Consider the following 24207-nt stretch of genomic DNA (forward strand, 5'->3'; position numbering starts at 1 on the left):
AGTCAGTATATACATTTTTGAGCTTATAATTTTTGAATTAAAAAAAAATTTTACATTTTACATTTTTTTGCTACATCTGATATCTACATCCACATCTACAATGTATATTTTACATCTTACATGTAGATTACGCATGTACCATTTAGTTTCAACATCTCCTCCGTGAGGGGTTGCTCGCGCACTGAACGCGGCAGAGTGTGCGAGCGAGAAAGCGAATGAGTAGCGTGGTCGTTGGCAGGTGGTGGCAGGGGAAACAACTGAAAATTAATTTCTTTATTCTGGCTAAAATAATGATCCGATCTGATTCGGATTCGGCAATCTGGGAAATATAGTCATTCTCTACGATAGTTTACGTTTTTAGTTTTATCGCATCTTTAAAAATGTGCCTGCCACAGATTTTCATCCTTTGTGGGGGCGGAAGGGGGCGGGCGAAATTTTGAAATACACTTGTAGCAGTGTGATATCACATGAGTCTGGAAACCAAATTTGGTTGCTCTAGCTTTTATAGTCTCTGAGATCCAGGCGCTCATCAAGACGGACGGACGGACAGACGGACATAGCTATATCGACTCGGCTATTGATGCTTATCAAGAATATGTATACTTTATGGGGTTGGAAACGTTTCATTCTCTGCGTTTGACACGTCCACTTTTACCACAAATCTAATATACCCCTTAACTCTTTTTTGAGTACGGGTATAAAAACATTAAAAAAATACCAGATTTTTTTTTAATTCTTTAAAAAAACACTAAACCATAAAAAAAACCATAATTTGTAAAAAATGTTTAAACCCCGAAATCTATTAGAAAAAGTCATTTTGGGCCACAGCGTTAATGTCGTGTTGACTAGTGTTATCAGGAGTGCCACAGAAATCAGTAGTGAGGATTTCCGCGCAGAGGATTTCCGCTTAAAAATATCCTCCGTGCCACAGAGTTCCGAGCGATTTCATTTTTCTTAGCATTGTCACAAACCAAATTCGAACTGAGGCTAGGGTTGACACCTTTCAAGATTCAATTCCAATAGGGTTCATTTTGCAGTTTTATTGATTTTATCATATCAAAACAATTGGTTTTTCTTTTTTTGTTTTATGATATAAAATATTTGATTTTTCAAAGCTGTACTTTTATAATCTCAAAGCAAAAAAACATTCCATATCGTGCGAGTCAAACAAATCAATGTACTCGGCAACTCTAGACTTTTGTCTGGCAACTCTCCGTGCATGGCAGAAATCAGCTTTTAAAAAAACAGACATCTGAATTTTACGGTAAACTTAATTAAAATGCTTTCACCGAGACTGTTGGCCATCGAAGAATTGCGGAGGCAACATATTAGAATACATACATTGCACCGCAGGCTTCTCAGATGCGCATCGGACTCGTTTTCGCGTTCAGACGATACGTATGTGATTTTTGTGATTGTCTTCTCAAACTACTGCTAATTTAGTTTATTACAATTACCAGTTTTTGGTATAATGATCGCTATGCTTCTATTTGTGCTGCCATGGGTCTGCACTTAGCCGAACAGGATTTTGTGACATAAATGCAATGGCAATAATGTGTACAAATGGTTTGTTAGTTCTCTTCTGGCATTTTGAAGCGATGCCACCTGGTAGAACTTCAAATGAGTACAAATGTTTTCACAATTTTCACAAAAAGTATGCACACGTTTGACGTAAAGGAAGTTTTACTGTAATGAGCTACTTTTTGTAATGCTTAATTAAAGAAAAACAGAATGCTTTATAATTAATATTAAATATCTTGCTCCGAATTCGGCTTAAAAAAGGTGGAATTATTGTATTAACTTCGAAAGTCCGAATGGCCCTAGGTGGCCACCTCGCACAGCAGCGGATTTTTTTTAAAATCAAATCGCTAGATAAATTGTGATCGATTTTGTTTCCGCTGAAAAATCGGTGTGTGACACCGCGGAATGGAATGGAATGGTGATTTTCCAGCGGAAGTGATTTCTGTGGCACCCCTGCATATTTTCACATAATCTTCTTTCGTAAATGTGTAAGTTAATTGCCGAAATTGCCCGACCGGAGCGCAATAGCAAAAAGCTATCGAAACAGCAGCAGAAATTGTTCCGAGGACCCAATTACAATTTGTTCATTCAATTTTAAAATGGCATGTCGGCCTACATATATGCAGAAATGTCTGTAATTGACCTTGACGTTATATTTTACACAGTCATTATTCGGCTTATTTTTCTTCTAGACTCGTCATATTTTGGCTAATAGCTCCCTATATTTTCAACCTTTTGCTGCTGAAGAGTTCCGTCAGGATGTACATTGGTCAATCTATCGTTGTTCTGCCAGTAACAGTGTAGGAACCATTATATCCAAAGATGTTGTGGTCAGAGCTGGTATGTATAAAATTATCAAATACATTTTAAATATATTTTGTAATATCCTAATCATCATTAATCAGTATATGGGCAGTTCCGCCAAAAGGTCCACCAGGCGAAAAATCATAAAAAGTCAATTAAAACCGATTTCTATATAATATTTTCCGGATATTTTTTTCTAAATTTATTGAAAGGTAACTTATTTACTTTATTCACATATAATTTCATTAACTTTCATCCTAAAACTGATGAAAATAAGCAAACGTTCACGTTTTTGGTATTTTCTGGTATTTTTATAGACATGTTTATTTTTACTATTATCTCCTAGGAAGAAGATGATTCTTGATAAACGTTTCTGCTTAAAGTCTTTCTAATATATTAAACTACCTAAAATTATTATCAGAACGTTGGTCGAACCTTGGCTAACAGTATATTTTTAGGCTTTTATAATCGCGGAATTTGGTAACGTAACGCTAGTAACGTTCGCCAGATGCCTCCGCGGATTTTTAACAAAAAAAACACAAAAAGTTTTTACATTTAATAAGTTTGAAAATTAACTCTCAATACTTCATTTATTAGCACAAAAAATGTTAAACAGATAGCCCTATCCAATTCGAAGAGTTTTGCCATTTTATACCCCAACCTCGAAAACCACTTCTGTTTTATGTAACGCACTTTTAGGTCATACTTTGGCTTATATCTTTAAAACAGTACGCTCGATTATTGCCAATTTTCTGGTGAATATAGGTCTAATTTTTTCCAAATTTCAGTGTTTTGACTATTTTTTTCAACATTTTGTCGTACAAAAGTAACGTAACGCCAGATAGGAACTGCCCATATGTACAAAATCAAAATGATGTTTATTGTAGAAAGTTGCTTATATTACACTACTCGACAAAATCGAAATTTTTTTTTCCTCAAGGATCCAAACCGACTTTTTCTGATAGATATGGGGCTTTAAAATTGTTTAAAGAATTATAGTTTTTTTTCTATGGCAGAACTTTTTTTTGAAGAATTTTTGAAGTCTGGTATTTTTTTTAAAGCTTTTTTCAGAGGTAGCGCTTTTTTTTCACATAACTCTAGTATCTTACGTCTGTTTGTAAAGAACTTTGCTATTTTGAAAAGATAATTAAATCAGCTAGAAGTTGAGCCCAGACACTTTGTGATTTCAGCTTACCGTCTGGAAAATATAAAGCATTGAAATGCAAAAATGATGATTTTTGTGCGGTATTTTTTACGAAATTTTGACTTTAAAAACTCAGGAAAAGTCGAAAAAAAATATCCTGTGTCTTCTATTTTTTTATGTATAGGTGCATTAATTTGGCGTCGTTTAAGGTATCGCTCATTAAAATCTATGGAGAGACTTTGGAGCTAAAATTCGTTAAGCTGAAATCACAAAGTGTTTTGGCTCAACTTCTAGCTGTTTTAATTATCTTTTCAAAATAGCAAAGTTCTTTACAACCAGACGTAAGATACTAGGGTTATGTGAAAAAAACAATCGCTACCTCTGAAAAAAGGTTAAAAAAAAATACCAGTTTTCAAAAATTATTTAAAATTATTTATGCCATAGAAAAAAAAAAAATATCATTAAACCATTTCTAAGCCCCAAATCTTTAAGAAAAAGTTCGTTTTGTTCCTTGAGGAAAAATCGTGTTTACTAGTGTTATCATATTTATGGTCCGGGAACTTTTTAAGCTAAAATTCTTCAGTAGGAAATGTCATGTTAACCACAACCAGTTCAAAGCATACCTGCACCGAACAGCCCCAGCCAAAAAAGGAGGCGAAATTAATATTTTTCGTGAGTTCTAATTAATCCGCACCTGATAGAGAACTATCCGGGTCTTGCAAAATTGGAAACTTTGTAACATCGGATTTTAGTTTAGGAGCAGAGAGCAATTAGTACGCAATTTGTATCTATATATGTATCTTAGATATGGCAGGACGAATGAAAAGTAAACTATGTATGTCGGGTTTCCCAGCCCGATGTTCCGCAGACAGGAAAATGGTAAAAAAAAACAACAAGAAAGAATCTGATATGTCGGAATTGTCTCAGGCACAACTCTCGGTCTTGTGGACTATCCTCTGGGATCCTCTCACTTATGAATTATCTGCCAAACTCATGCAGAATATTGCACACACTATAGACTGACAGCCTTCCGACTATTCTGTATTCAGAAAAAGAGCCCAAAGTATACGGCTATACTAAAATTAGCTTTAAAAACGCCTAGTTATTTTCGGGTACATCTTTCTCCCAAAATGTCCCAAGCCACTTCTCAACAAACATAGAATATATATTTGTATTTAAAAAATTATTTGGATTTAGTAGAAGCAATCACAAATGACCACGCTTCAGGGGTTTCAAAACAGATATCCATTCCAATAAATTCTCCTCTTCAATGTTGGCCTCATAATCAGCATTCATGTCCAGCAACATGATTAGATTCTGCAAGAATATATTTTGGTGCTGGATCACATTCACAACCATTGCAATATTATTAATAATCATTTAAATTATAAAAGTAAACAAATTTCCGCCGCACCAAATTGTGTGCATCAGCTGTTTTTAATGGATGGTGGATGTTGGCAGTGTGAATCGGTGTTTCACATCTTTCAAAAATTCCCACCTTTGCCCCGCGATGGGCTCAGTGTGCAGAGGGTATATAGGTTACGCTTGACCGTGACGATAACGATAAAAAATACCATCCGGCCAAAAAATAAATATCATTACATACCATTTCAGTTTCGAGAAATACCATTACAGGTTATTACAAAATTTTTTGATTTGATCTATTTCAATAACATTACAAACTTATAAATGTACATAAACATTATAAACATTAGTTTATATTAAAAAAGTCTTTCCATATCATATATTTTCAATAGTCTCTCTTACAACTTAAAAATGTAATTCATATACATACATTAGTTTAAATTAAAACAGTTTTTCCATTTCGTCTGTTTTCAATAGTCTCTCCTACAACTTGAAAATGACAATATAAACCGTCCTCCGTTTCTTCTTCAATAACGTGAGCCCAGCATAATGTAGTATGGCTTACAAATAAAACAACCATTAGCATCTCGAAGGCTTTGCCTAATATAAAGTAATTTGGATACATTTTCATTTTTTAACCTATTGCGCCCTTTTATTTAAAGCCTAGTACTCAGATCCAAAAACTGTTTGCTAGCAAACAAATGTCATATATTCTTCTAGCGGCCAGTGGTGTGACTAGGGTGTGCACTGCATTCCGACGGTTACACTGCTCAGACAACTGCTTGGATTTGTTTAAAGTTAATAAAATGCACGTACACGTACAGACATGCATGCTTGCTGTCAGTCTGCTCGTGTCACGTCATGAGCCGAACGCGGTCGATCCCAGAGCCGAAGGCCTGGGACCGTACGCTGACACCTAAGCTGCGCCATTTTCATTGTATGAACTGGCACATCTATATACTGTATGGTTAGTGTCTGAGTACTCCCTACCGTAAAGAGCTTAGAAAACAGTTTTGCCCGAACAAATTTCTTATCGGTTTCATACGAATATCAACCCTGATTCTGTTCGCAAGGTGTTTTTTTCGGATCTGAGTGTTAGGCTTTAATCATATTTATCTGTAAAGTATAGTATCCAGCACTGCGGAATCGAAAAAATCCTGTCAAACTCCTTATAAAAAAAACTGTGACAGGAATGTTTCGCTTTGGTATTCCTGGAGTGTGTATCCAGCAACCCGAGCGGAATCCACACATTTATATCGATACCTATCGGGACCGTGTGCTGATTCATCAGCCCTGTTTTAGCTATGTTCCACACCCTCACGGAATAACTAGCAAATTCCTTGCCGCAATTTTCCGCGGTTCTGGAGGCAGGCCTTAAGATATGAATGTCAATTAACTAGTTATTTGTCGATAGTATTGTATGAAACACTTCTGTATTCGATTTATCGGTACTTGTCTACAACAAGTATCGACATGTCAGCGAACAAGGATTATAAGGTTGATGATCGCAAGGATAAGACATGGAATAAAAACGTAGATTTATACTTTACATATCTCTGAAAAATTACAAGGCTGTTTGCGAACTTTGCTAAGTTAGCAAATCTTAAACAATTATTTTCGTCTATAATATTGTCTTTGCCTGGACAATTACAGTTTTTGTAATTAAGTTTAGCAACATTAAAATCGTGTTTTAGGAATTGAAACTAGCATTCAATTTGCTTTGGATCCGTTGAAAGATCTGGGAATCGTTTGTAAAGTTTTTGCAACGAATATAATTCGCCATCTATTGCCACTTCAGGGCTCAAGAATGACATTAGCTTTAAAGCAGGTTCATGGAAAGGAAGACGATTTTTTAATTAAACGCATAATTCGATTAAAAAGCTTTGCGTAGGAATTAACACAGAATTAATCTCATTTTTATCACATTTAGAATTAAGTTTGGCGAATTCCTTACAGAACTGAAACCCTAAATTCATTTTATTTATATTTAAGAAGTTAACTGTAATCGTGGGATCCAACTTATCAGCTTCAGTAGCTTTTATGTAAAACTCTTTCATGTATCATGAAATCTAATTTTTGAATGTTTTAACCATGGTTTTATAAACTATGTGAGTCACTGCTACACTGGGTTGAAAGATTATATTAAATTTGTTTACTACAGGAAGAACATGATCAAGGATGCAAAAATATAATTTAAGATATACATTCCTGTAGTTACATAAAATTATTTCAGCAGTACGATTCTGAACAGAATCGTACTCTTCTTCAAAAATTATTTTAAGGGCGTCCCACTGCTCCAAGATGCGACATACGCACGAGTGAAAAGACAGCCATCGAATTTCGTAATGTCTTAAAATTTAATACTGTGGGGAGAGCTGGAAAATGCAGCTATAAATCCGACCCAGACACTTTGTACCTGCAGCTTAAAGTCTGGAAGATATTAAGCTTTCAAGTTCAAATTTGATAATTTTGTTGCGGTATTTTTCCCGAAATTTTTCCTTTAAAAGCTTAGGAAAAGTAAAAAAAAATATTTCTTGGCATGAATTTTTAGTTTTAGATAGACGCATTAATTAGGCGTCGTGGAAGGTATCGTTTGTAAGAATCGATGGATAAACGGCCAAGTTGCAGCCGCTTGACCAAAACGACTCAAAACTCATTTTACCTGAAAAAAATACCGTACGTTACGTTGCTGGTCCAACTGCCAAAATGGGATTGCAGGAAACAAAAAGGACCTGTAATTTTAGTTTTACCGAGTCCTAGGTATGGATATATCTCGGATATATACCCTACTTGTTCATGTCTATTTGGGCTGAAAATGTTGTGGACAGTTAATTTTATTCCTTATACATAAGCTTTGGTGTGGATAGATTTATGCATAAGTACCTGTTATGGTCAAATGTTGACCTTTTTCCTTCACAGGTGCTGTTTTTCCTTATAGGTATTCATAGAAAAGGATATATAACTCTGTACTATAGTATCCCTACCTCAGTGTAGTTCTGACTTCCATCAACAATTTTCAAAAAATGCTACTTGTTTTTAATTGAAAGAAATTGAAGTAAATAACTCAAGCCGTTCATTTTTATGAGTTAACAAAGCAGACTCCTTTACCTACATACATATGTGGAAAGTATATGACCAGTAAGGAAGAAAAATTCGTTTTTACCGAACAATTGTAAGCTGTAGCTTCTGCGGCTACAGAGTGTCTGGGTCGGATTTATATCTGCATTTGTCAGTTTTTCAGCTGACAAAGTTCTATGCAACCAGATACGTTATGTGAAAATAAGAAGCACTACCTCTGAAAAGAAACATGAAAAAAATACCAGAGTTAAAAAATAAAAAAAAAACATTAAAAAAAACTTTATTCTTTAAAAATTTGTAAATCCCGAAATCTATCAAGCTCAAAGTAATTTTGAGCCACAGCGGGAAAAAAGAGAGTATCTTCAATTTTGTAGAGTATCTGATATCTGTTTGGTCTTATTTTGTTAAGGGTTTTTCGTTGTTGAATAAAAATAATCTGGAAAGTTGGAAAGACTTCTAAACAAAATATATTTTTATACCCGTACTCAAAAAAGATTTAAGGGTTATATTGTATTTGTGGTAAAAGTGGATGTGTGCAACATAGAGAAGGAAACGTTTCCGACCCCATAAAGTATATATATTCTTTATCAGCATCAATAGCCGAGTCGATAGATTCATATCTGTCTGTCAGTCTATCCGTCCGTCCTTCTTGTTTGTATAGAGAGACTATAAGAGTTAGGGAAACCAAATTTTGTTCCCAGACTCATGTGATATCACACCGACCCCACAAAGGACGAAACAGGAAACAGGCCTTAAATCATAAATCGTAAAAATGTATATACTGACTGACTCAAAAATGTATATACTGACTGAGTACGGGTATAAAAGTAGAGTCGCGTCCCCAGAAGCGATTCAAACGTTCTTTCTCGTTCAAACTATCTTTGTTGGTATATTTGTTAGTATTTTTGGCAAAAATGATCCCGCCGATAGCTTCCCTGATGAAAACGCAAAATAATGGGCTCGCTTTTTTTTGCGTTTTAAGAACGGAATCATTTTTCTAACAGAGATGAACAGAAAGCTATATTTTATTCAACAAAACGAATCTTAATTCAAAAGAAAAAAATAGATGACCTATTGATGCATTAACATTTAATTGATACCATTATCGAAGTCTAATAGCGAAAACTTCTTATTTTCTTGGTGATTTTGGCTTTTAAGTCAATATATTATTTATTATTTATAAAATTTTTAATCTGGTCAAATAACGCTGTATTCACTTGTAAAATATGAAGAGAATTTGCCAAATTGGGAAAGTGTTAATAAAAAGTTTAAAATCACAGCTTAGCGCAGCGATGCCCAGGCCCATTGCCCTCCGAGCCCTTTTGTTTTTGTAATTGCCCTCAGCATAGGAAACCAATTCTTGTATGCATATACAGTTTGTGCTGTGAACGAGCATACCGAAAGCCCAAGACATGCAAACAATTTTGTGTGTATGCGATCCGTCCAGCAAAAACCGGGTTTGTCTCTTCTCTGATTGGTGTTACCCGACTTTTGTTATGATTTTGTTGTTGTCTCTTCTTCGAGATTTCACTGTTCCCTTATTCGTATTTGTGTTTTTGTTTGGGAGTATTGGTGAGTGCTGACTTTGGGCATCGCTGGCTTAGAGTATACATTTGCGTAATTACTTTTGGCACAAATTGCCAGAAATTAGTTTTTTAGTTCACAATACACAAACACATTATTTAGATTTTTTCTTAAATAAGGCACAACAATGACAATTCACAACTAAAAAAATTAACACATAATTCGTAATCGTTTAATAACAATTATATTTGGCATATCTTGGCCTTTATTTGCTATTTTTTTAACAATGATTTGGTATTTCATCAACAGAAGCGCAAAGTTGATTAAAAGCTTTCGTGCCAATTTTGACAGATAAACAGCTGAGCAAACATCTTACTTTGTCAGCGATGCAAAAATGCACCGTTTTTGTGTTTGTTTATTGATTTGAGTACCCAATGTGTGCCCTTTAAAAATATTTAGTTCAATTCAAAATAGATTTTACAACAGTTTACGACATTATGGCCAAAAAAAACGGGAGTCTGGCCCATTGTGAGTTGTAACGAACCATTGGAACCATGGGCCGCTTCATTCATTAGTTCATTCTATACACCACTTACCTATCATAAGAACCATTGTATATCTAGCATAAGTTCCTATCAGCTATATACTAGAAAAGTTATAAGAACCCTCGCCCCATTTAATTCACAACAAAACTCCCGATCCCTGAACTCCACACGACCTACACTCAAACACCGTCTGACTTCCTCGATGCAAATTCGACATAATCAATTCCCAGTCCACGGACCCACCGTATTCTGATTTCCGCGATGAAAACTCAACAACACCAATCCACTAACCCACCCTCAGATCGTCGGCATAGCACAAATTCCCGACCTACAAACCCCATCCCACAACTGATACCCAATAATCCTAGGCTAGCAATTACACTAAAATATGCTTAATAAAACAGGCTACGGCCTTCACTTACTTTTGCGTTTTTCTTTTTCAGCGAAAAGTCATACTTTTCATCTCAAAGCGCTCTGACATTCACAAAAATAGGGAGAAAATCCTCCTGTACTGTTAAGCGCAAAATTTACTGCCGTTATGCAATACATCAATACATCAGTCAGTCATCTTTTTTTCATGTTGCATTTAAGATTCGTTTTCTTGTATAAAAAGCCGATTAATTTTCATTTCGGAGAAGAATTTGTTGCCGTTTTGAAAACGGAAAAATTTTGCGTTTTACGAAAGCGAGAGCGCAGGTGGGCAGGCCACCACACTGCGAATACTTAGTGTAGTATTGCTCTAACTATTGCTAGATATATCCATAGGACTATGCTTGGGTTCATGGCCTCTTTCAACGCAATGGCCTTTTTGCAAGTGTAGAGGGCCATCGTGGACTTCTTCACTCTTTCTTGGATGTTCAGGTTCCAGCTAAGCTTCTTGTCAATTACCAACCCTAAGTAACTGGCATTGTTGCTGAAGGAAGTCTGCATCCGTTTAGTATGAGAGGCGGAACTTTGTATTTGGTTGTGAACAACACAAGTTCTGTTTTCGAGGGATTAACTCCCAGTCCACCTTGCGGGGTGCCTCTGTTCACATACCTTGACTGAGTGGACGATCCCATCGATGATGTTACCGTCCTGCATGTAAGAATTGATCCATGAGGTATCCGACCGCTGTCGCTGGCTATCTTGCGAACGTGGTCACTGGGAGGATCGCTATCCTCGAGAGCCATGTAGGACGACAACAGTCTTAGGTGTATGCCCTGTAGCTCTAGGCTAGCCGCCGGGTTGTCGCCATTGCTAAAATTGTGGAGCAGAAAGATATTTAGGTGCATTTTTGCCAGTATGCAGGTACGAGTTTTATCTTCTGTTTGGGCTATAGTAAGCATGTAGACCTTCATCGCTAATCCAAAGACCTTGTATCTGCTTAAGCTCTGCTTAAATCCAAGCGGTGTATGAGAGCAGCGGATGCTGCCTTACAATGGTGGATATTGTTATGCAGAAGTCTTAGAGACATCGTTATGATCAATCTCCACCTCTGTTGTGTCGGCGTCCGATTCGTCGGTGACACACACGTCCTCGCGACACATTGCCTCAAAGTCGAGTCTGTGAGGTATCCATCCTGTTCCGGCCCCAGCTCTTTATCGGGTGCTTCGATCTACGAGGCAACCTCCTGCTCGACTGGCTTGTCGTCCGACTTGTACACCTTGATGGTGACCGAGCTGAAGCCAAAGTTCAGTTCACTCTTAGCGGCCTCAATCGGGGCCAGCGACTCCTTGTTGAGAATGACCACCACTTGGTTTTTTTATTTTTTTTATTTTTTATTTCAATTTCAATTAATTAACAATTATCTGCTAACTATGAACTATAACAGGAATATACATAATTAAAGAAAAAATATAATAGGAGAAGAAAAGAAGGGTTTTAAAAATTTTCTAGGTTAAGGTGAAGGTAAATTTTACGTACAATCGTATCAAGGGATAGTTCAGGAGATATTGTATTGTAAAAGGAATTGTAATTATTGCAAGAAACACGGAAAGGTTCGTGCTGCGTGAAGTTAGATCTGCAGAAGGGTAAACGGATAGGTCGGAAAGTTCGGGTTGGTCTAGAAGGAACTGTAAATTGTATCTGTCCCAACAGAGTCTTGGGGGTCTACAAGCCAAAGAATGAGCTTGTGAATGAATAAGACGCCATTGCAAATTCTGCGATGGTGTAAGGAGGGTAGGTCGAGTAGTTTTAGCCTGGATCGGTATGGAGCAAACCGTCTGCCAGAGTCCCAGTTCAGATTCCTAAGGGCAAAAATTAAAAATTGTTTTTGTACAGATTCAATTTGAATTTGTTGCTCTTTGTATTGAGGGCTCCATACACAAGAACAGTACTCCAATATCGGGCGTACCAATGAGACGTACAGTGATTTTGTTATATACGGGTCGTCAAACTGTTTTGACCAACGGTTAATGAACGCTAAAACTCCCTTAGCTTTGTTCACCGTTAAACCAATATGCAAAGCTTATGATCAAACAGGACTCCTAGGTCATTTGATGTGGAAATTCGATCCAGAGCTTGTAGTCGTAGAGAGTAGGAAACCAAATGTGGAGCACGGCGGTGAAACGTCATAAGTTTGCACTTAGAGGGTTCAAAAACAGTAGGGTAGACGAACACCACTTATTTAATTCCTCAAGGTCAAGTTGAAGGCGAGTGTGCGAGTACCAATCGGAATACGAAAAACAGATTTTGACGTCACCAGCATACATTAATGTAACTGAGTGCAAAATAACTTAAGGTAAGTCATTCCCAAACAGATTGAACAGCAGCAGACATAAATGACTTCCTTGAGTAACACCTGAGGATACAAGCACGACATTTGACAAAACATTAGAGAACACAACACGCTGTGTGCGGCTTGACAGATACGACGATATCCAATTTATTTGGGGGAAAACCTAACAGAGAGAGTTTATGGATCAGCAAAGTATGATTAACAGAATCAAAAGCTTTGCTGAAATCAGTAAAAATTACGTCAGTTTTCAAGCAGCTTTGAAAGCCTCGGTTGATTAGAGACGAGAAGTCTATAAGGTTAGTCGATGTTGATCGATGACTAAGAAAACCATGTTGCGACGGGGATATTGAACTACGACATGCGTGTTGCAATTGACGAGTAACAAGGTGCTCCATCAGCTTTGGAATAGCAGAAAGTTTAAAAATACCGCGGTAGTTTTCAACGTTAGATCTAGACCCTTTTTTGTGAAGAGGAATAAGGTAGGATTCCTGCAGAGCAACAGATGTCAATCGACGACAATCCTTCAAAAACAGCGCTTTCTTCAAATAAGGGAAGAACTACGTTGTTAACATGAGGAAGATGGTAGGGATAAGGGGTGGATGAGTCGTAGGTGCGAGATGAATACGTCGATTGAAGGAAGGCGGCAAACAAATATGAAATATGAAAAATGATGATTTTTGTGCGGTATTTTTTACGAAATTTTGACTTAAAAAACTCAGGAAAAGTCGAAAAAAAATTATATCCTGTGTCTTCTATTTTTTTATGTATAGGTGCATTAATTTGGCGTCGTTTAAGGTATCGCTCATTAAAATCTATGGAGAGACTTTGGAGCTAAAATTCGTTAAGCTGAAATCACAAAGTGTTTTGGCTCAACTTCTAGCTGTTTTAATTATCTTTTCAAAATAGCAAAGTTCTTTACAACCAGACGTAAGATACTAGGGTTATGTGAAAAAAACAATCGCTACCTCTGAAAAAAGGTTAAAAAAAAAATACCAGTTTTCAAAAATTATTTAAAATTATTTATGCCATAGAAAAAAAAAAATATCATTAAACCATTTCTAAGCCCCAAATCTTTAAGAAAAAGTTCGTTTTGTTCCTTGAGGAAAAATCGTGTTTACTAGTGTTATCATATTTATGGTCCGGGAACTTTTTAAGCTAAAATTCTTCAGTAGGAAATGTCATGTTAACCACAACCAGTTCAAAGCATACCTGCACCGAACAGCCCCAGCCAAAAAAGGAGGCGAAATTAATATTTTTCGTGAGTTCTAATTAATCCGCACCTGATAGAGAACTATCCGGGTCTTGCAAAATTGGAAACTTTGTAACATCGGATTTTAGTTTAGGAGCAGAGAGCAATTAGTACGCAATTTGTATCTATATATGTATCTTAGATATGGCAGGACGAATGAAAAGTAAACTATGTATGTCGGGTTTCCCAGCCCGATGTTCCGCAGACAGGAAAATGGTAAAAAAAAACAACAAGAAAGAATCTGATATGTCGGAATTGTCTCAGGCACAACTGTCGGTCTTGTGGACTATCCTCTGGGATCCTCTCACTTATGAATTATCTGCCAAACTCATGCAGAATATTGCACACACTATAGACTGACAGCCTTCCGACTATTCTGTATTCAGAAAAAGAGCCCAAAGTATACGGCTATACTAAAATTAGCTTTAAAAACGCCTAGTTATTTTCGGGTACATCTTTCTCCCAAAATGTCCCAAGCCACTTCTCAACAAACATAGAATATATATTTGTATTTAAAAAATTATTTGGATTTAGTAGAAGCAATCACAAATGACCACGCTTCAGGGGTTTCAAAACAGATATCCATTCCAATAAATTCTCCTCTTCAATGTTGGCCTCATAATCAGCATTCATGTCCAGCAACATGATTAGATTCTGCAAGAATATATTTTGGTGCTGGATCACATTCACAACCATTGTAATATTATTAATAATCATTTAAATTATAAAAGTAAACAAATTTCCGCCGCACCAAATTGTGTGCATCAGCTGTTTTTAATGGATGGTGGATGTTGGCAGTGTGAATTGGTGTTTCACATCTTTCAAAAATTCCCACCTTTGCCCCGCGATGGGCTCAGTGTGCAGAGGGTATATAGGTTACGCTTGACCGTGACGATAACGATAAAAAATACCATCCGGCCAAAAAATAAATATCATTACATACCATTTCAGTTTCGAGAAATACCATTACAGGTTATTACAAAATTTTTTGATTTGATCTATTTCAATAACATTACAAACTTATAAATGTACATAAACATTATAAACATTAGTTTATATTAAAAAAGTCTTTCCATATCATATATTTTCAATAGTCTCTCTTACAACTTAAAAATGTAATTCATATACATACATTAGTTTAAATTAAAACAGTTTTTCCATTTCGTCTGTTTTCAATAGTCTCTCCTACAACTTGAAAATGACATTATAAACCGTCCTCCATTTCTTCTTCAATAACGTGAGCCCAGCATAATGTAGTATGGCTTACAAATAAAACAACCATTAACATCTCGAAGGCTTTGCCTAATATAAAGTAATTTGGATACATTTTCATTTTTTAACCTATTGCGCCCTTTTATTTAAAGCCTAGTACTCAGATCCAAAAACTGTTTGCTAGCAAACAAATGTCATATATTCTTCTAGCGGCCAGTGGTGTGACTAGAGGTGTGCACTGCATTCCGAACGGTTACACTGCTCAGACAACTGCTTGGATTTGTTTAAAGTTAATAAAATGCACGTACACGTACAGACATGCATGCTTGCTGTCAGTCTGCTCGTGTCACGTCATGAGCCGAACGCGGTCGATCCCAGAGCCGAAGGCCTGGGACCGTACGCTGACACCTAAGCTGCGCCATTTTCATTGTATGAACTGGCACATCTATATACTGTATGGTTAGTGTCTGAGTACTCCCTACCGTAAAGAGCTTAGAAAACAGTTTTGCCCGAACAAATTTCTTATCGGTTTCATACGAATATCAACCCTGATTCTGTTCGCAAGGTGTTTTTTTCGGATCTGAGTGTTAGGCTTTAATCATATTTATCTGTAAAGTATAGTATCCAGCACTGCGGAATCGAAAAAATCCTGTCAAACTCCTTATAAAAAAAACTGTGACACGAATGTTTCGCTTTGGTGTTCCTGGAGTGTGTATCCAGCAACCCGAGCGGAATCCACACATTTATATCGATACCTATCGGGACCGTGTGCTGATTCATCAGCCCTGTTTTAGCTATGTTCCACACCCTCACGGAATAACTAGCAAATTCCTTGCCGCAATTTTCCGCGGTGCTGGAGGCAGGCCTTAAGATATGAATGTCAATTAACTAGTTATTTGTCGATAGTATTGTATGAAACACTTCTGTATTCGATTTATCGGTACTTGTCTACAACAAGTATCGACATGTCAGCGAACAAGGATTATAAGGTTGATGATCGCAAGGATAAGACATGGAATAAAAACGTAGATTTATACTTTACATATCTCTGAAAAATTACAAGGCTGTTTGCGAACTTTGCTAAGTTAGCAAATCTTAAACAATTATTTTCGTCTATAATATTGTCTTTGCCTGGACAATTACAATTTTTGTAATTAAGTTTAGCAACATTAAAATCGTGTTTTAGGAATTGAAACTCGCATTCAATTTGCTTTGGATCCGTTGAAAAATCTGGGAATCGTTTGTAAAGTTTTTGCAACGAATATAATTCGCCATCTATTGCCACTTCAGGGCTCAAGAATGACATTAGCTTTAAAGCAGGTTCATGGAAAGGAAGACGATTTTTTAATTAAACGCATAATTCGATTAAAAAGCTTTGCGTAGGAATTAACACAGAATTAATCTCATTTTTATCACATTTAGAATTAAGTTTGGCGAATTCCTTACAGAACTGAAACCCTAAATTCATTTTATTTATATTTAAGAAGTTAACTGTAATCGTGGGATCCAACTTATCAGCTTCAGTAGCTTTTATGTAAAACTCTTTCATGTATCATGAAATCTAATTTTTGAATGTTTTAACCATGGTTTTATAAACTATGTGAGTCACTGCTACACTGGGTTGAAAGATTATATTAAATTTGTTTACTACAGGAAGAACATGATCAAGGATGCAAAAATATAATTTAAGATATACATTCCTGTAGTTACATAAAATTATTTCAGCAGTACGATTCTGAAAAGAATCGTACTCTTCTTCAAAAATTATTTTAAGGGCGTCCCACTGCTCCAAGATGCGACATACGCACGAGTGAAAAGACAGCCATCGAATTTCGTAATGTCTTAAAATTTAATACTGTGGGGAGAGCTGGCAAATGCAGCTATAAATCCGACCCAGACACTTTGTACCTGCAGCTTAAAGTCTGGAAGATATTAAGCTTTCAAGTTCAAATTTGATAATTTTGTTGCGGTATTTTTCCCGAAATTTTTCCTTTAAAAGCTTAGGAAAAGTAAAAAAAAATATTTCTTGGCATGAATTTTTAGTTTTAGATAGACGCATTAATTAGGCGTCGTGGAGGGTATCGTTTGTAAGAATCGATGGATAAACGGCCAAGTTGCAGCCGCTTGACCAAAACGACTCAAAACTCATTTTACCTGAAAAAAATACCGTACGTTACGTTGCTGGTCCAACTGCCAAAATGGGATTGCAGGAAACAAAAAGGACCTGTAATTTTAGTTTTACCGAGTCCTAGGTATGGATATATCTCGGATATATACCCTACTTGTTCATGTCTATTTGGGCTGAAAATGTTGTGGACAGTTAATTTTATTCCTTATACATAAGCTTTGGTGTGGATAGATTTATGCATAAGTACCTGTTATGGTCAAATGTTGACCTTTTTCCTTCACAGGTGCTGTTTTTCCTTATAGGTATTCATAGAAAAGGATATATAACTCTGTACTATAGTATCCCTACCTCAGTGTAGTTCTGACTTCCATCAACAATTTTCAAAAAATGCTACTTGTTTTTAATTGAAAGAAATTGAAGTAAATAACTCAAGCCGTTCATTTTTATGAGTTAACAAAGCAGACTCCTTTACCTACATACATATGTGGAAAGTATATGACCAGTAAGGAAGAAAAATTCGTTTTTACCGAACAATTGTAAGCTGTAGCTTCTGCGGCTACAGAGTGTCTGGGTCTGGGATTTATATCTGCATTTGTCAGCTTTTCAGCTGACAAAGTTCTATGCAACCAGATACGTTATGTGAAAATAAGAAGCACTACCTCTGAAAAGAAACATGAAAAAAATACCAGAGTTAAAAAATAAAAAAAAAACATTAAAAAAAACTTTATTCTTTAAAAATTTGTAAATCCCGAAATCTATCAAGCTCAAAGTAATTTTGAGCCACAGCGGGAAAAAAGAGAGTATCTTCAATTTTGTAGAGTATCTGATATCTGTTTGGTCTAAACAAAATATATTTTTATACCCGTACTCAAAAAAGATTTAAGGGTTATATTGTATTTGTGGTAAAAGTGGATGTGTGCAACATAGAGAAGGAAACGTTTCCGACCCCATAAAGTATATATATTCTTTATCAGCATCAATAGCCGAGTCGATAGATTCATATCTGTCTCTCAGTCTATCCGTCCGTCCTTCTTGTTTGTATAGAGAGACTATAAGAGTTAGGGAAACCAAATTTTGTTCCCAGACTCATGTGATATCACACTTCTACAAGTGTATTTCAAAATTTCGCACCGACCCCACAAAGGACGAAACAGGAAACAGGCCTTAAATCATAAATCGTAAAAATGTATATACTGACTGACTCAAAAATGTATATACTGACTGAGTACGGGTATAAAAGTAGAGTCGCGTCCCCAGAAGCGATTCAAACGTTCTTTCTCGTTCAAACTATCTTTGTTGGTATATTTGTTGGTATTTTTGGCAAAAATGATCCCGCCGATAGCTTCCCTGATGAAAACGCAAAATAATGGGCTCGCTTTTTTTTGCGTTTTAAGAACGGAATCATTTTTCTAACAGAGATGAACAGAAAGCTATATTTTATTCAACAAAACGAATCTTAATTCAAAAGAAAAAAATAGATGACCTATTGATGCATTAACATTTAATTGATACCATTATCGAAGTCTAATAGCGAAAACTTCTTATTTTCTTGGTGATTTTGGCTTTTAAGTCAATATATTATTTATTATTTATAAAATTTTTAATCTGGTCAAATAACGCTGTATTCACTTGTAAAATATGAAGAGAATTTGCCAAATTGGGAAAGTGTTAATAAAAAGTTTAAAATCACAGCTTAGCGCAGCGATGCCCAGGCCCATTGCCCTCCGAGCCCTTTTGTTTTTGTAATTGCCCTCAGCATAGGAAACCAATTCTTGTATGCATATACAGTTTGTGCTGTGAACGAGCATACCGAAAGCCCAAGACATGCAAACAATTTTGTGTGTATGCGATCCGTCCAGCAAAAACCGGGTTTGTCTCTTCTCTGATTGGTGTTACCCGACTTTTGTTATGATTTTGTTGTTGTCTTTTCTTCGAGATTTCACTGTTCCCTTATTCGTATTTGTGTTTTTGTTTGGGAGTATTGGTGAGTGCCCTGCCGTAAGCTGACTTTGGGCATCGCTGGCTTAGAGTATACATTTGCGTAATTACTTTTGGCACAAATTGCCAGAAATTAGTTTTTTAGTTCACAATACACAAACACATTATTAAGATTTTTTCTTAAATAAGGCACAACAATGACAATTCACAACTAAAAAAATTAACACATAATTCGAAATCGTTTAATAAAAATTATATTTGGCATATCTTGGCTTTTATTTGCTATTTTTTTAACAATGATTTGGTATTTCATCAACAGAAGCGCAAAGTTGATTAAAAGCTTACTTTGTCAGCGATGCAAAAATGCACCGTTTTTGTGTTTGTTTATTGATTTGAGTACCCAATGTGTGCCCTTTAAAAATATTTAGTTCAATTCAAAATAGATTTTACAACAGTTTACGACATTATGGCCAAAAAAAACGGGAGTCTGGCCCATTGTGAGTTGTAACGAACCATTGGAACCATGGGCCGCTTCATTCATTAGTTCATTCTATACACCACTTACCTATCATAAGAACCATTGTATATCTAGCATAAGTTCCTATCAGCTATATACTAGAAAAGTTATAAGAACCCTCGCCCCATTTAATTCACAACAAAACTCCCGATCCCTGAACTCCACACGACCTACACTCAAACACCGTCTGACTTCCACGATGCAAATTCGACATAATCAATTCCCAGTCCACGGACCCACCGTATTCTGATTTCCGCGATGAAAACTCAACAACACCAATCCACTAACCCACCCTCAGATCGTCGGCATAGCACAAATTCCCGACCTACAAACCCCATCCCACAACTGATACCCAATAATCCTAGGCTAGCAATTACACTACCCGACACCATTTTTCCGCTTTGAAACAAACCAACTTTTTTTTTATAGATTTGGGGCTTTAAATATGCTTAATAAAACAGGCTACGGCCTTCACTTACTTTTGCGTTTTTCTTTTTCAGCGAAAAGTCATACTTTTCATCTCAAAGCGCTCTGACATTCACAAAAATAGGGAGAAAATCCTCCTGTACTGTTAAGCGCAAAATTTACTGCCGTTATGCAATACATCAATACATCAGTCAGTCATCTTTTTTTCATGTTGCATTTAAGATTCGTTTTCTTGTATAAAAAGCCGATTAATTTTCATTTCGGAGAAGAATTTGTTGCCGTTTTGAAAACGGAAAAATTTTGCGTTTTACGAAAGCGAGAGCGCAGGTGGGCAGGCCACCACACTGCGAATACTTAGTGTAGTATTGCTCTAACTATTGCTAGATATATCCATAGGACTATGCTTGGGTTCATGGCCTCTTTCAACGCAATGGCCTTTTTGCAAGTGTAGAGGGCCATCGTGGACTTCTTCACTCTTTCTTTGATGTTCAGGTTCCAGCTAAGCTTCTTGTCAATTACCAACCCTAAGTAACTGGCATTGTTGCTGAAGGAAGTCTGCATCCGTTTAGTATGAGAGGCGGAACTTTGTATTTGGTTGTGAACAACACAAGTTCTGTTTTCGAGGGATTAACTCCCAGTCCACCTTGCGGGGTGCCTCTGTTCACATACCTTGACTGAGTGGACGATCCCATCGATGATGTTACCGTCCTGCATGTAAGAATTGATCCATGAGGTATCCGACCGCTGTCGCTGGCTATCTTGCGAACGTGGTCACTGGGAGGATCGCTATCCTCGAGAGCCATGTAGGACGACAACAGTCTTAGGTGTATGCCCTGTAGCTCTAGGCTAGCCGCCGGGTTGTCGCCATTGCTAAAATTGTGGAGCAGAAAGATATTTAGGTGCATTTTTGCCAGTATGCAGGTACGAGTTTTATCTTCTGTTTGGGCTATAGTAAGCATGTAGACCTTCATCGCTAATCCAAAGACCTTGTATCTGCTTAAGCTCTGCTTAAATCCAAGCGGTGTATGAGAGCAGCGGATGCTGCCTTACAATGGTGGATATTGTTATGCAGAAGTCTTAGAGACATCGTTATGATCAATCTCCACCTCTGTTGTGTCGGCGTCCGATTCGTCGGTGACACACACGTCCTCGCGACACATTGCCTCAAAGTCGAGTCTGTGAGGTATCCATCCTGTTCCGGCCCCAGCTCTTTATCGGGTGCTTCGATCTACGAGGCAACCTCCTGCTCGACTGGCTTGTCGTCCGACTTGTACACCTTGATGGTGACCGAGCTGAAGCCAAAGTTCAGTTCACTCTTAGCGGCCTCAATCGGGGCCAGCGACTCCTTGTTGAGAATGACCACCACTTGGTTTTTTTATTTTTTTTATTTTTTATTTCAATTTCAATTAATTAACAATTATCTGCTAACTATGAACTATAACAGGAATATACATAATTAAAGAAAAAATATAATAGGAGAAGAAAAGAAGGGTTTTAAAAATTTTCTAGGTTAAAGTGAAGGTAAATTTTACGTACAATCGTATCAAGGGATAGTTCAGGAGATATTGTATTGTAAAAGGAATTGTAATTATTGCAAGAAACACGGAAAGGTTCGTGCTGCGTGAAGTTAGATCTGCAGAAGGGTAAACGGATAGGTCGGAAAGTTCGGGTTGGTCTAGAAGGAACTGTAAATTGTATCTGTCCCAACAGAGTCTTGGGGGTCTACAAGCCAAAGAATGAGCTTGTGAATGAATAAGACGCCATTGCAAATTCTGCGATGGTGTAAGGAGGGTAGGTCGAGTAGTTTTAGCCTGGATCGGTATGGAGCAAACCGTCTGCCAGAGTCCCAGTTCAGATTCCTAAGGGCAAAAATTAAAAATTGTTTTTGTACAGATTCAATTTGAATTTGTTGCTCTTTGTATTGAGGGCTCCATACACAAGAACAGTACTCCAATATCGGGCGTACCAATGAGACGTACAGTGATTTTGTTATATACGGGTCGTCAAACTGTTTTGACCAACGGTTAATGAACGCTAAAACTCCCTTAGCTTTGTTCACCGTTAAACCAATATGCAAAGCTTATGATCAAACAGGACTCCTAGGTCATTTGATGTGGAAATTCGATCCAGAGCTTGTAGTCGTAGAGAGTAGGAAACCAAATGTGGAGCACGGCGGTGAAACGTCATAAGTTTGCACTTAGAGGGTTCAAAAACAGTAGGGTAGACGAACACCACTTATTTAATTCCTCAAGGTCAAGTTGAAGGCGAGTGTGCGAGTACCAATCGGAATACGAAAAACAGATTTTGACGTCACCAGCATACATTAATGTAACTGAGTGCAAAATAACTTAAGGTAAGTCATTCACAAACAGATTGAACAGCAGCAGACATAAATGACTTCCTTGAGTAACACCTGAGGTTACAAGCACGACATTTGACAAAACATTAGAGAACACAACACGCTGTGTGCGGCTTGACAGATACGACGATATCCAATTTATTTGGGGGAAAACCTAACAGAGAGAGTTTATGGATCAGCAAAGTATGATTAACAGAATCAAAAGCTTTGCTGAAATCAGTAAAAATTACGTCAGTTTTCAAGCAGCTTTGAAAGCCTCGGTTGATTAGAGACGAGAAGTCTATAAGGTTAGTCGATGTTGATCGATGACTAAGAAAACCATGTTGCGACGGGGATATTGAACTACGACATGCGTGTTGCAATTGACGAGTAACAAGGTGCTCCATCAGCTTTGGAATAGCAGAAAGTTTAACAATACCGCGGTAGTTTTCAACGTTAGATCTAGACCCTTTTTTGTGAAGAGGAATAAGGTAGGATTCCTGCAGAGCAACAGATGTCAATCGACGACAATCGTTCAAAAACAGCGCTTTCTTCAAATAATGGAAGAACTACGTTGTTAACATGAGGAAGATGGTAGGGATAAGGGGTGGATGAGTCGTAGGTGCGAGATGAATACGTCGATTGAAGGAAGGCGGCAAACAAATATGAAATACCTTGAGCTGACGTTTCTGTTTTATCCAGTAAATGAAGAGAAGGGGGGAACGCGTTAGACCCACGTTTTGAGTTGACGAACGAAAAGAATTTTTTGGGATCAATACGGAAATTTGTACTACATTGGGAAAGATAAAGGTTATAACATTGACTATTGATAGTAAGAAATTTAGTGCGAACAGGCGAGTATTGAGCAAAGTCAGATAAGGAACAAGTTCTCTGGTAATATTTATATAGCCGGGATTTTTTTATTTTTTTGGTAGGACAGATACTTGGAGAACCAGGGCGGCTTGGAGGATACCTGAACGGTAACTTCAGGAACATAGCTGTTGAGAGCAGAGTTTAACGTGTCATAAAACGAGTTGACTATTCCATTTATATCTGATAACGACTTAAGAAATGACCAATCAACCTATTTACAAAAAATGTAAGCTTAAATCGGTGAAATTCGTTTCACGGGACACCCCCTAGTTTGTTACCTTGGATTTAATAGTTATCTACATGTTTTTATTTTTATTTTTTTAAATTTTTTTATAGGTTGCTACCGAATTTAAACAAAAATGTTGGATAATTGGTGAAATCTATTGCATATATATTGATAACATTCATATCGTCATTGGCAGTAAAAAACCTGCACAATTTTTTGCAAACAAGTTAACTAAATATATCAACATCAGATGAACTTCTTGATTTTCAACAATCGTTATTTTTTTTACAGTAACTAAAAAAAAAATACATTTTTATCAATATGAACTAGTTTCTAAGTTTCAATATTTTTTCGAAAAAACCGACGAATTCCATTTTTTTAATGTATATTTTCCCAAAATTTTTTTTTTTTAATGCTAGCACCCCCCAAACAATAAACAAAAAAAAAATTGTATAATTTTATTGAATAACAAAGAACAGAATTGTGGAAGTGTTCCCTTGAAAAAAATTTTTGGTCAAATTTTGGCTTAGCCTAATGAACAGGTTAAAAAGATTAACGACGCTCCAATACGGATTTTGACTGCTACAAATTCAATTTCAT

The 24207-nt window shown here is 36.7% G+C and overlaps 1 protein-coding gene across 1 annotated transcript in view; it reads left to right on the forward strand.

Annotated features, from left to right (window-relative positions):
- Positions 1 to 24207, forward strand: part of LOC111078555 (Down syndrome cell adhesion molecule-like protein Dscam2) — a 150345-nt gene that overhangs the window by 29048 nt on the left and 97090 nt on the right. The window contains 1 exon segment of the mRNA XM_022373290.2: positions 2214 to 2361. Coding sequence (XP_022228982.2) covers positions 2214 to 2361 — 148 coding nt within the window.

The sequence above is a fragment of the Drosophila obscura genome, unplaced genomic scaffold (genome assembly GCF_018151105.1).
Source record: "Drosophila obscura isolate BZ-5 IFL unplaced genomic scaffold, ASM1815110v1 contig_46, whole genome shotgun sequence".
NCBI lineage: Eukaryota > Metazoa > Arthropoda > Insecta > Diptera > Drosophilidae > Drosophila > Drosophila obscura.